General features: G+C 46.4%; 1 protein-coding gene across 1 annotated transcript in view; it reads right to left on the reverse strand.

The window, feature by feature from the left end:
- MCU (mitochondrial calcium uniporter) overlaps nucleotides 1–7,282 on the reverse strand; it is a 345,012-nt gene extending 337,730 nt beyond the window's left edge. The window contains exon 1 of the mRNA XM_075684555.1: nucleotides 7,182–7,282. Coding sequence (XP_075540670.1) covers nucleotides 7,182–7,274 — 93 coding nt within the window. The 5' untranslated portion in view covers nucleotides 7,275–7,282. The remainder of the gene's footprint in view (nucleotides 1–7,181) is intronic.
- Between the last annotated feature and the right edge of the window lie 5,306 nt (nucleotides 7,283–12,588).

Here is a 12,588-nt window from a genome sequence, read left to right on the forward strand (position 1 = left end):
CACGGAGGTGAGTTGCTGCATGTGAAAAAAAAAATCACTGCATAGCTAATAGGAATTAGACTGGTGAAAAAATTATTTGTCTTTATAGCTTGTAGTATAAGTGGTGCTGTTCATTTGATGCACACAGTAACATGTGAACACAAATGTATGTGTACCTTGCATTTATGTGCATGTGTGTGTGAATAAAACAGCACAACTTCTAATACCAAGGCATGTTGTACCAACTATACCCATTAAAGATGTTCTATGCGGTATTCAGCTGATGTTATTGAAATTTTATCACATGGTGCAGTTACAACATTTCATACCTGTATGTAAACCAATTTAAGAACTGTATTCACTGCATGTGAGAATGCATATTTTAGGCCAATGCAGTACCTGGGGTAGCAGCTTTTTAGTTAGCTTTTGCCACAGCTTATTAGAGGGATCTTGTTGATTATGCCATCCAAACAACTCATATAAAGGTTTGTGTTTAGTATACCAGCAGTGAAATACTGAATGCAGCTGCAATTCTTTGTATACTAGTGAGATTAATTCCACTGCTCATTGTTCTGTAACATGTTGTTCTTCAGTCACACGTGGTGACAGTATTTGGCGTCATGAGTTCTAGGCTAATTTTCACATGGGCCTTTTGATGAAGTGAAATCTGCCTCTTCAACAGTCAGTTTAGTGGAAAGCCACCACTGAACCAATAGCTCAAAGACCAATTTCTGCATGCTTTTCGCCAATTGGGTAGTGCGCAGAAACTATGTGTGATACATTACTTCAGCTACACCAATAATCACACAGCTAAACCTGCCACATATAGTTAAGTCATTGATATAGGCAGAGGAAGATGATGCAAGTATGTAACAGTTACTCATCCCTTGAAATGTGAATGACCCAAACCTTTGCGAGCATATCAGTCACAACCATCCAGCAGCACAAGTGGGAACACTTGTGCTATCACAAGCGAAAACAAGTACAATAGTACTACCGTCTCAGCTGGTTTGCCGTGATTACCTTGCCTGCAAGTTCCTTGTTTATATTGGATAGGCTTCCTACTTTATAAATTAACAGCTTTCACAACATTTACTGCGCTAATGAAGGCACAGCACAGATACCAGTACTGAAGGAGGTATATACAAGTAGGGAAGAGAACTTGTGGGTAAGTTCAAAAATAAACAGGTAAAACTATGTCGAAAAAACCATTTTCACATTAGAAGATATACCATCGGCAATTAATGCACATTCAGAACATGCAATAAGTGCCCTGTGTGGGAGATTGAGACCTGTGATGCCAAAAACCTGTTTGCCTTTTAAATATTGCCATAAAGAAAAATTCCAGTCTGTACTTCTGTGTCGGAGGGTAGAATATCAAAGGAGAGGTGCAAAACGGATTTTGCATGTAGTAGTCCCTTATGAATGTGCTACTCAAGTTGTGCCAAGCATAGCTATCTGTGTGCAAAGCATTGGACAAGGTACAATATGTATGTCTGACACATTAAAAATCTTTTCATTGAACATTCTGAGCTCTAAATGTTATGCATGCTGTTTTCAGCTACAAATAGCGTGTATACATATTTGACCTGCACCACAAAGAGCTGATGTGACAAAAAAAAATGTGTACATCTTAGTGTTTTGTTGCTTTTCATGGTGTCTCAGCTTACTTAATACAGTTTTGAATTTACAGATTGCTTCACATGTTTATAGCTAAAAACCACAGAAAACTACTTGCATTGTGACTGTGAGGTCACAAGGATTTGTGTGGTATCCTTCCTGTTCATCGGTGTGTCCTTGCACTATAAATGTAAAACGTCACACCTGCAAACCTGAGCATCCACCCTTACATTTCAAACACTTCTTTGAATGCTTGGCAGTTATGCTTACAAGCACATTGTGACAGCAAATCTACACCACCTTAATTTAAGTGCGATGTAAAGGGTTGTTTGTGCATAGCCAAGCTGTTCTAGCGTGCCTGCAGGGATACAGCATTGTCCAGTGGCACCGTATAGTTCAGGCGTAACAGTGAACTAGTAAACAAAGCGGCTGATAATACTAAGCTGACCCATATGTAGGAGCATTATATTATCTAACCCACATGCACAGTTGCTTTCAGTGTACTGAATAACCACAGCTTTTATTTACCAAGTTATATTGCTGCACACACACAGCACTGAAACAAAGTCTGTACAATGGTGAGAAATGCGCCAAGGAATGAAAGATTAGTTGTGATGTGTGGATTTGAATAGTAGATGTGAATGTATACCCAATTCACCAGTATGCATGTTTTCTTTTGGAACAATTTTACATTTGGCACAGAGGCTGAGCCACTACAGCCTCTTGACTGCAAATTTCTGTGCTCTCACAGTGCTAATGGGAGTATCATTCATTTGGCTACCCGAATAGTGAATAGGTAATAGAGCACTACAATCTTTCAGTTTTACGCAGAACACCTTGTGCATTATTCACAAAACTGAAACTAAGGTAGTATTCGCTGGTTTGTTATGGAAATAAAAAAATGGCAATGAATGTTTCCTCACTTTTTGTGTGGCCCTGTCTTCTGCCCTACGTGCCTTCATTTCATTGTCATGAGCATGTTAAAACAGCAACTAATTAAGAAAGACAAACATAAAACCACTAACTACATCAACCTTTTCACACCACAAGAGGTCACTGAACTCACTGTTAAGCCACACTTGATAATCTCGGTTTGCTTTCAAATAAATACAGGCACTGGCCAGCTGTTTAAGTTATGCTATGCATTTTCCTAAAACATGGCTGTGCATGAGCTAGCTAGGTTGTTACTGCATAAATACATAAACATGCAGCCCATGCCCCACTAACTCATATAACCTGAGTAGAGCTTATTTTTTATATGTAGAGCAATCAAAATAGAACACGCACGTATGATGCTGACAGTATCTAACAGTCTCAAGTCGAACATCCTTGTTTCGTGCCATGGGTGAGAGGGAGCATGCCTGTCAAGGTACTGCTGAATTTTGTGCGCTTTGGTAATGTTTGTACATTGTTGAAATGTTAAATTAGATATGTTAAGTAGTAAGGTGGCAACATATTGGCCACCCAGGCTGGCAAGAAAGAATGTAATTGTTCGATTTCACTCAAAATAAGTTTTCTTAGCAGTAATGTAAGTTATATGCTTTCAAATAAATACTCCCCTTGGAAACATCTCATGAGTATACATATATCTGCATAAGGTCACCGCTATACATGCATATTGCTTTAAGCCAGTCATAGTGAATTGTACACTCACTGCTTAACCTTCAATTCCTTGCTGCATGAAGTTAACCACTTATGCACAACCTTCTTTCACACGGTGAGAACTTCATTCATCGCTGAGCACATCATTTAAGGTTATATTTTGTTTAGAAAGTTTACAAGCAGCAAGTATTAAATTTCTAAGGTGCATGTTTCATGCCTCATTTTTGGTGCCTTTATATCTGTAAAAAAGGAAAAGGCATTCCATGCATCCAACTGCTTTAAGCACTCTCATAAAATTGGCAGAGTGAAAAAAAAAAAAGCACGAGCAAGCGTATCCTGTACTCGGACCCTGACACGCGTGCTCAGTGGTAAAAAAAAAAAAAAATGGTGTTGGGCTGCTGAGCACGAGGTCGCGGGATCGAATCCCGGCCACGGCGGCCGCATTTCGATGGGGGCGAAATGCGAAAACACCCGTGTGCTTAGATTTAGGTGCACGTTAAAGAACCCCAGGTGGTCAAAATTTCCGGAGTCTTCCACTACGGCGTGCCTCATAATCAGAAAGTGGTTTTGGCACGTAAAACCCCAAATATTATTATTATTATTATTCAGTGGTAAAAAGGTGTGTCTCGGCGACCTACGCAAATGCATTCCGCGACAGATGTGCGTGTGTCCCGTATTCTTGCAAGCTGTCACTAGCACTACAGAAACCGCGCCACCGCGCTTCCGGCAACACTATCAGTTTCGCGTGACGCAGAACGCTGCACGTTGGATAATTAAAGAGGTTCTGTTCAACCAGCATAGGCAGCGCGCACTGAAAGTAATCATCCGAGAATACGTCGCGTACTGCGGCGTGATGCGATTGCAATACATCTGTAAACGGTGGCGCAGACAAGACGACTGTGCAATGTTTCGAAGAAGGATGACGGTGCCAATGCAACATATACGGCTGCAGAACAGAATGTGGCAGCCTAGAGTCGCATTTTCACCGGGACGCGGAAACTTGAACTCCCACTGCCACATCTGCAAAAATATGCCAGTGTCGTCTGCTGTCAAAGGTCGTTGCCAACCTTGAACACCTTTGCTCCGCCGAACGGTTGCCAGCTGTCAACAGGCCGCGTCGCCCAATAGGGGTGCGTGTGTGATCCGCTCGTGCGGATTGAGCGTGCATCGAATTTCGCGACACCTTCCGCCTTTTGGGCTTCCGCACGCGGGCGGGCTAGGGCGGGACGGACGGGCGGACTGACCATGTACGGGCCCTAACGGTTCTTCATGCACGACAAGTCGCGACGGCGAGATAGAGAGAGCACAGAGACTTTAAAAAAATCTTGCAGTACACCACATATCTGAACAAGCTACATCTTATCACATGCAGGCATACGGCAGGCAAGTGTGCAGGCTGGTGCTACGGATGTGATCGACTTCTGCAATGCTGTGCGTCCATGGAGCGCAATGAACCAGCAACTATTTGCCTCCTTACCCTCCCCTGTAAGAGGAAAGGGAGGGAGGACATCGGGTACGCCAAGACACCCGAAAACATCACAGTACAGTCCACGCACAGACGAGGCTAGAACGCGATCAGTGAAAGGCGGGCTTGCGCGAGTGCTGTGTTTTTTGGTTTTTGCTCTGTAGGAGCATATATGCAAGAATAACGAAAAAAAATAGCGACTTACGGAGTTTAACCTCCCGAAACAACACGCACAGTGGATTATGAGGGACGCTGTAAAGGGAAGGAAGCGGGGGATTCTCTGGTTTCATTCTGACCTCTAGGGGCTCTTTAACGCGCATCCAATGCACGGCACACACGAGCATTTGCGCATTCTGCCGTCATTGGTGCGCGGCCGGCAATCGAACCCGCGACGTCGAACTCGGCAGCCAAACGCCACTGAGGCACCGTGGCGGGTGGAACCGCCCAACCCGCGACCGCCGAGTCGGCTGCCCGTACCTACAAGGTCTTGCACGCCTTCGCACTGGCGCCCGCTAAAGGAAAGAAAAAAAAAGCGTCGGTACCGGCAAACCGCTAACAGTGCGCATGTTGGCTGACTGCGGCCTGTGCGTTGCGCCTCGCTTAGTCACCGATGCTTTTTCCAACCACCACGTGTCCCGGATGGCCCACCGCAATGAGCGTGATGAGGAGTTATAAACAAGTCGCACTATGCTGAGTCGGTTTATGCGCAGAGCGCGAGAATGCCGCAGACAACGAAGCAGAAGAAACACGTCAACACGGTCGCGAAAGCAGGCGTGCCGCCTCGGAATCTATTTCCACACGCGAGGAAAGACGCCCGCGAGAGGCGCACTCTCGTCATCGCCGCGAGAGTTGATACACGCTCGCCAGTCATTCGCAGTCGTGAGCAGCGCAGAGGGGCAGCGTGGGAGCATGAGCCGCGCGCGTTCCAGGCCAGAGAGACGCCGCGCGCCCCTTTCCCCAAACCGACCTCCTCTCTGCGCTACAGCGAGTCTCAACCATGGGTCGCAACGAGAGCCACGAGAGCGGCCCGTCCTGGCGAGCCTTTCCATCTCGCTAACCGCGTCACGCAGGAGATTTGCACAGCCGGAGACGCGCAATGTTTTTTGTTTCAGACTGAGGTGATTACAAGCGTCATTGCGCGTCATTACCGTACTCCGCATCGTTCGCCGTAACCTAACTGCCTGCTCCATAGCTAACCCAATGTACAGCACAGTAGTACAGTGCTCGCTTTCGTTTGATCAAAGTCAGTGCCGTTACGCAAAGCGCAGCATGCCTCCGCGAGTGTGCGTACACAAACGTATCACAATACCGGTACGCCGAGGTCGCTGCACGGACCGAGCACTTTCAATTAACGTCCAGACCGCTGCGTCAACTTTTCCCGCTGTTTGACAGGTCCAAATGGCACGCTGTCACTTTTGCCGTTGTGGCCAGCGCCGATCACATACGCGCGTACTTGAGAACTGTTTGGAAGTGCTGTAGTCGTTGCGGGAATATATTTAGACAGAGCCGCAAAGGCAGAGCTTACTTTCCTGCTCGCTCTTAACGTGGTTCGGAACGCGCGTCACGTACACTTCTTTTGTGCGCATGTTTGGCGAAAAGGGGAAAGAGAAATCAATACATGTAGCACATACACCCAACATGTCTTACACACACCGCATATGAGGTTCACATCCAGGATGGGTGCGAGCCGGAGATGAACATATCTTCAGTGTTGCAGAAGGTTTCCATCGCGAACAAGCAAAGATAACGCCGCCGCGGCTCGCAAAGCAGACGCACCGGCGCTGCTCCAAAAAAAAAAAAAAAAAAAAAAGAAAAACAAAGAGGAAGAAAAAAAAGTAGACGATCGGTCGGGGCGCTTCGCGTGGCATCTACGCACGCCGAGAACCTCCCCCTTTGAGCACGAAACCAACGGTCAACGTGTGCCGCTTTCCATATTACGACGCACGAGCTACAACCGCCTCTGCCGTGGCTGTTGCGAAACGTCGCATGCCTCCTCCGCAAACGTAAACACGGTGCCGAGCAGGTCAGTTTAAGCTCGCCACGATGAACGAGCGCGGAATTTGCGAGGATGACGACGACGAGCTTGGTATTTATCCTCGACTCGCTAAACGCAGCCGGCCAGCCGTCCGGCCTCTCTCGTGGCTTTTTCAAACGGCGTACTCTGACCGCCGTCGCGAACCGCGCCCTTTGTCGGCCGAGTCCGGGCGTGCAATTTCGCGCGGCTGCTTCGGGGCGAGTTGGAGGCGGTGATCGTTGCGGTGACATGCAACGACAACCAACAAATGCTGGCAGTTTTGCGCCACACGGCGAATGACAGCTGCCACCGGCGTGTGCGACAGGACACACATACACGACACAAACAAACGGCGGCTGCGATGCTGCTGCTGGCGAACGTCGTCTGCAGCGGCTTTCTCCGAAGCAGTGCGACTGCGGTAGCGGCCGCGTAAGCGCCCAGCTTGCGCGGCCGCCCCGGTTTTGGAAGCAGGCAAAAAGAAAGCGAGCTGCACTTGCTTACCTGGACGTACTTCCTCGATTTTGTCCTGTTACGGCGGGGCAAATGCGATAGCAATAGTCCACAGTTCGAAACCTTCACCCTCCAAAACGCCATGTTATGAATGGCACTCTCATTCCCTAGATGGCGCGACGTGAGCGACAAACTCTCGATGCCAAGCGCTCTGCCGGAAGTTGTCGTTTTGTCTTCTTTTTTCTCTTTCATGAAAGCATATCATAAAAAGTTACCTAATATTTAATGTTTATAAGTTAAATGTTATTCTATCTATAACACTTTCAGGGAAATTAACGCTTAGTTTTAAAAACCGCGATCGACTCAACCACCCGCGAAATTCAAACGTTCACAGCGGCAAAAACAAATTCACTCCGTTTTCTGTTAATGTTTCCTGCGCTGTTTTTAACTGCGTGCTCAACTCTGAATGCAAGAATTTTGTCCTGCCCACACACACCTTTACCTTCGTGTTGTTAGGAGAGAGGGCAATCCTGATTCAGCAGGGAACTGGGCACATATCTTCCTAACTGTCAGTTCATAGAAGTTCAGCGCTTCGACTAGATAATATGTGCTCCGACAAGGTTTAGGAAGCCTATATGAAAATTACAGCATAATATGTCCCTAGAATTTTACTTCCACGTAGGAACATGACAAATTCTGTGCACTGGTAGTACCGTTGCACGTAGCGTTGCAGCAATGTTTACAGGCAGCGGCGCCGCAGTGGAAAGTTCTTTTAGTGTGCATATATAAAATGAAGAAAATAATTCTTAATGCAAGCATGATGTGAACTCATGCATTTTAAACACATATAGGATTTCGAGCAGACAACAATTTTGTAAATAAACATTACGAAGAAAATTACATCGATGGTTTGTCGACATCTCGCCTGGTGGTGTATTAGATACCTGTCAAAAGAAAATGATTATCAGATCAGTCAAGGCAGCGCCGAAATTCTCCGTCTTCTGGCGGTGGTTCAAAATCTTGGGCATCCATTGCAAACACAAAAGCCGATGACAAAGGTGTTCATGAATTATGGCGTGAACCGAATCGTGACTGCTATTTAGACGCTCTGCCAGTTCATCGATGCTTATCCTCCGTTCTTGCCTCATCACCTCATCAACTTTTGCAATTTTGTTAAGGGTGATTTCACGATGGCTTTAGTCCCGTCTTGGATCGTCTTTGCAACTTTCACGTCCTCCTTTGAACCGTTTGCTCCAACGCTTCACAGTGGCCAATGAAATGCGATGTTCAACGTACACGGCAGCCATACGGCGACTAATTTCTTTTTACGAAATACCTTCAGCGGTCGAAAACTTCACGGCACCACGCTGTTCAAGTTTTGGAGTTTCCAATATGTCACGAAGCCATGTTCAACCAAATGTATGAGAGCATTACAGAACCTTTATCCTCACGCCCGCGTGTCACTTTTGCAAATGAGACATCTCTCTGTTCTACGCACATGCCTCGCAGGTAATGAACCGAAACATTATTGCGCGGGGTGGGTACGCTCCCTTTCATTTGACTAGCCCTCGTACATTAGAAAAGCGAAGATACAATGGGATATACAAATGCGAAGATAGAGCAGGATAAAGGGCAAAAAAGTTTCACTGGAAACAAAGTTCACTGCACGTACACACAAAATCTCCCAACAAGATATTTAAATATACGTATAAGTCTCCAATGAATGTACGTATCTAAGAAAAAGTCACGGTGTATAATGCGTTAAACGAAGCAAATAAACATGTTGCGCAATCACAGATTCACGGAATCCTAGATACCGCACTCACTCCATTCACTCTCCCCGATGTATCGCGCGCGACCGAAGATGACTAGCTTGCTCTCTGCTTTTCTCCTTTGCGCATACAAGACTGAGTCACCATCGTCGGCTCACCCATTCCAGCCCCTCCTTCATGTACGCTTTCACTCACACACACAGCATGCGGCGCTCGGTAACGATGTTATCGCCCTTGGACTTTATACGAAACATGACGGCGACGGTGACAGCAGGAATGCCCTTGGAGTGTCCATATAATTGCTATCGCAATATTATAAGAGTACCCGGCAACTGAAGCGTCCCGTGGCCCATTACTTTCCGTAAAGGAAGAAGTAAGAAAATCGAACTTTCACGATGCAACAATTCGCTGCGCCGCAAAATGTATCTTTTTTTTTTCCTTTTGTGGGGCGGGGGCACCGAAATTAAAAAACCCCAAGAAAAATATGTTGGCCACAATTTAATGCCTACTTTGCGCACCTAATGTGGCTACCGAAGGAATATCGAAAAAAAACTTGAGACGCTTGGTCCACAGAGAACCATACGCATACTGCTCGGCATCCTACACCGGTGAGCCAAGACTTTCCGGAGACGTTGCCCTCAAGCGAACGCGGTGCAATCCGTTGAGTCCCCACAGTGATGGCGGCGAGCGACCATTGTTTCTTTTTCTCGTCTGCTAGCCAGAAAGCGTCTAAAACTCTGCCAGCCGAAAATCCACTCGGCCAGAGGAAACCGAACACGCACGGAAGTGCGTCGCGCGGTGGTCAGGGCAACACGAGAAAAACGTATGCGCTCTGGCGGGTTCTGGCAGCCCGCGAGTAGGGTAGCAAGACCAAAAAAATTGAGGACGCTCAATGTGTACCCTCGCGAATAAAAGTCAAAGTAGGAAAAATAAATAAGAACGTAGTTACCTTGACTGGCTTTAGTGTCTTAACATGGATGCTTTGGCGTATAGGTGAAAAAACATTCTTGATATTTTTTTATGTGACATGACGGCACAAATGAACCACCACAACACTTCGTCTCATCGGAACTCGCTGCATGCTTGGTCAACTTGTCTAATAGTGTGTTGATTTGGCTTGTCCCGCTGTAAGTTCCAAAGCAAGACTTTAGAAAAAGTCAATGCACCTTTGGCGTCAAATGTTTATAACAGCATTAGACCCACAAAGTTGCGCAATTGAATATCTAAAGCACTACTTTGGAAATGTCAATGCACCTTTCACATAAAAAGCTTATGAGATTTACACCCATAAAGTTTCAGAATTGATATCCATGCGCTCCGTAGACTCCGCGGCCTCCGCGAGATGCCGCGGTGAGCCCGTTTGTCATCAAAACGCCATTGAAACTTTGTGCTCGGATGGGGCTGCTTGCGTTATGTGACTCCCGGTGCATGGGTGTTGCCTCGAAATCCAGCCCGAGTTTGCAATTTTCGCGGTGAAATGTCTTTTCGAGCATGAAAAAGACATTCTAGACAAAATCCAGAATGATTTCCAGCGCCGGGGGTTGCTTTGGTCGGCGGTGCATTGACAGCACGAAAAAATTTCGGAGGGGGGGGGGGCTGAAGCCCCATAAGCCCCCACCCCCCTGGCTACGCCCCTGGCTCGCACGTGTTCTAGCGTATAGCACGCGGTTTGCACAAATGTAATGCGTACTTACCCGATGTATTCGCTTCTGCAGTCTGCACAGCACTCAGTGTGGTCATTGAGGACTTCCACCAGGTCTTGAAGTTTGATTGAATCGAGACAGCAAAAATGACAGGTTAGAAAAAACGCGAAACACGCCTTCCGCCCAGTTAAAAAGCCCAAGTTTCGCTTTTGCGCCGGGTCGAATCTCGCGGTGTGGCAACCCGGGCCTGCTACTTCGTGGCGCTTGGGATAGATGGCGCGACCGGCGCGCACCAATATGGCGGCGCGCTTTGAATTCACGGTGTTCTGGTGTATACGCTCGGCGGTAGTTTCTGGCGCTTGTTTTCGCGCTCGTGCGGTCTATTTAGTATGACGTGGCGTCTTCTACGTGGAAAACGGTTCTGTGAGACGTACTGAAGTGGTTTAAGTCGATATAGCCGGACTTTCTGCTGGCATTGAGGCGGACGAAGCACGCAGCGCGATGTGCGCGCGCATGTTTGAGCCTACAATGAGCATCGGGGATCAGTTGTGTCTTTCTGAAAATTCCATTCACTAATGTGACCTTATTGCAGTATTATCCTCTAGTTCCAAGCTGCGGTTTATGAATAATGAAACATACGCGAAGACCGTTGCAGCGGGGTAGCGTTCTGCAACGATACGAGGTGTGCTGTTATACTTTAAGAAGCGTTCAAATTGTTAGCTGCGGATTACATTGCGTGACTACTTGGTCCAGTGGATGAGGTTTCCACCCATGAATAAAATAGTTTTGGTTAGTAATGACAGCATACCTTAGAGTGTGAATTAAGCTTGTCCAGCAAAGCGACCGTTTACGAACTGCGCGAGAGTCCGAAGCAGTGGTAGGTGCTGGATTACATATATCTTTGTTCTATATAGCGCATGGTCCAAGCATGCGGCATCAACGTCTATAGATCTATAAACGTTGTTCGGCGTGACTATGCGAGGTAGTATTGCGGCGTTAGCCCGTTTTTCTTTCTTTTTCGAGGAAGGGGATGATAACCGAATATTTCTTTTTTTCGGTTGTGTTCGTTCCGTTCTCTACGACACACTCACACGTATTACGGAAAGTTTGTCCTAATAAATAGCCATCGCATTCTTTTTATGCGACCCCTCTCGTATATTATGGCTTTACAGGCTTATATATATATATATATATATATATATATATATATATATATATATATATATATATATATATATATATATCATGCTGGTTCACCATCCGCAGTGATCGATGTGTTGAGCAGCGCCATCGGCTTCATGCAGGGGGCTAGCGTGGACATATAGTGATTTCAAGTCTACTAGACTTGCAATGGGTGAGAACGATGCCGGTTCATTACAAATATTTTATAGCGCCTGCCGCTTAGATGTTTCGGGATTGCCTTAGATTGGCCGTACACGAGCATGCGCTCTTATGTTTTAGTCGCTACGCCAAGCGATCAGAAAGTGACAAGATTTACCATTTCATGCTGTCAATACAGAGACGCCGGTTCTCTTCGTTGAATTAAAACCGATATACGCAATATAGTTCCCCACCCATGCACACACCGCGGCTGATAATGCGCGTCGCGTGTTCGCGCCCCCAAGAGATATTTCCGCGTACTGTATTACAACGAAGGCGCCAAATAACCCAACGGACGAAGGAAGGCGACACAGGACAACCACGTAGGCGCACTAACAACTGAGCTTTTTATTTCTTGACACAGGAATATATAGCTGCTGCCAAGAATCAAGACAACAAGAAAAACAGTGCCGTCATCTGCATCGCACAACGAAAACACCATACAGAACAGCTTCTAAGCGCTGCTCCCAAGATACGCCAGTTCCTTTGTCGATAGAGAAACTGAGGGTTCACTGAATGACAGATTGTATGAGCATCGATATTAGATGGAAAACCAGCTTTCCGGTCACATTAGTGCTCATTGTAAGGATCACAAGTGCATTCCAGATTTTAATAGAACCTGTGTTTTGAACAGAGCTGATGATAATAAACTGACAAGGGAGA

Source organism: Dermacentor variabilis, chromosome 1 (genome assembly GCF_050947875.1).
Source record: "Dermacentor variabilis isolate Ectoservices chromosome 1, ASM5094787v1, whole genome shotgun sequence".
Classification (NCBI taxonomy): domain Eukaryota; kingdom Metazoa; phylum Arthropoda; class Arachnida; order Ixodida; family Ixodidae; genus Dermacentor; species Dermacentor variabilis.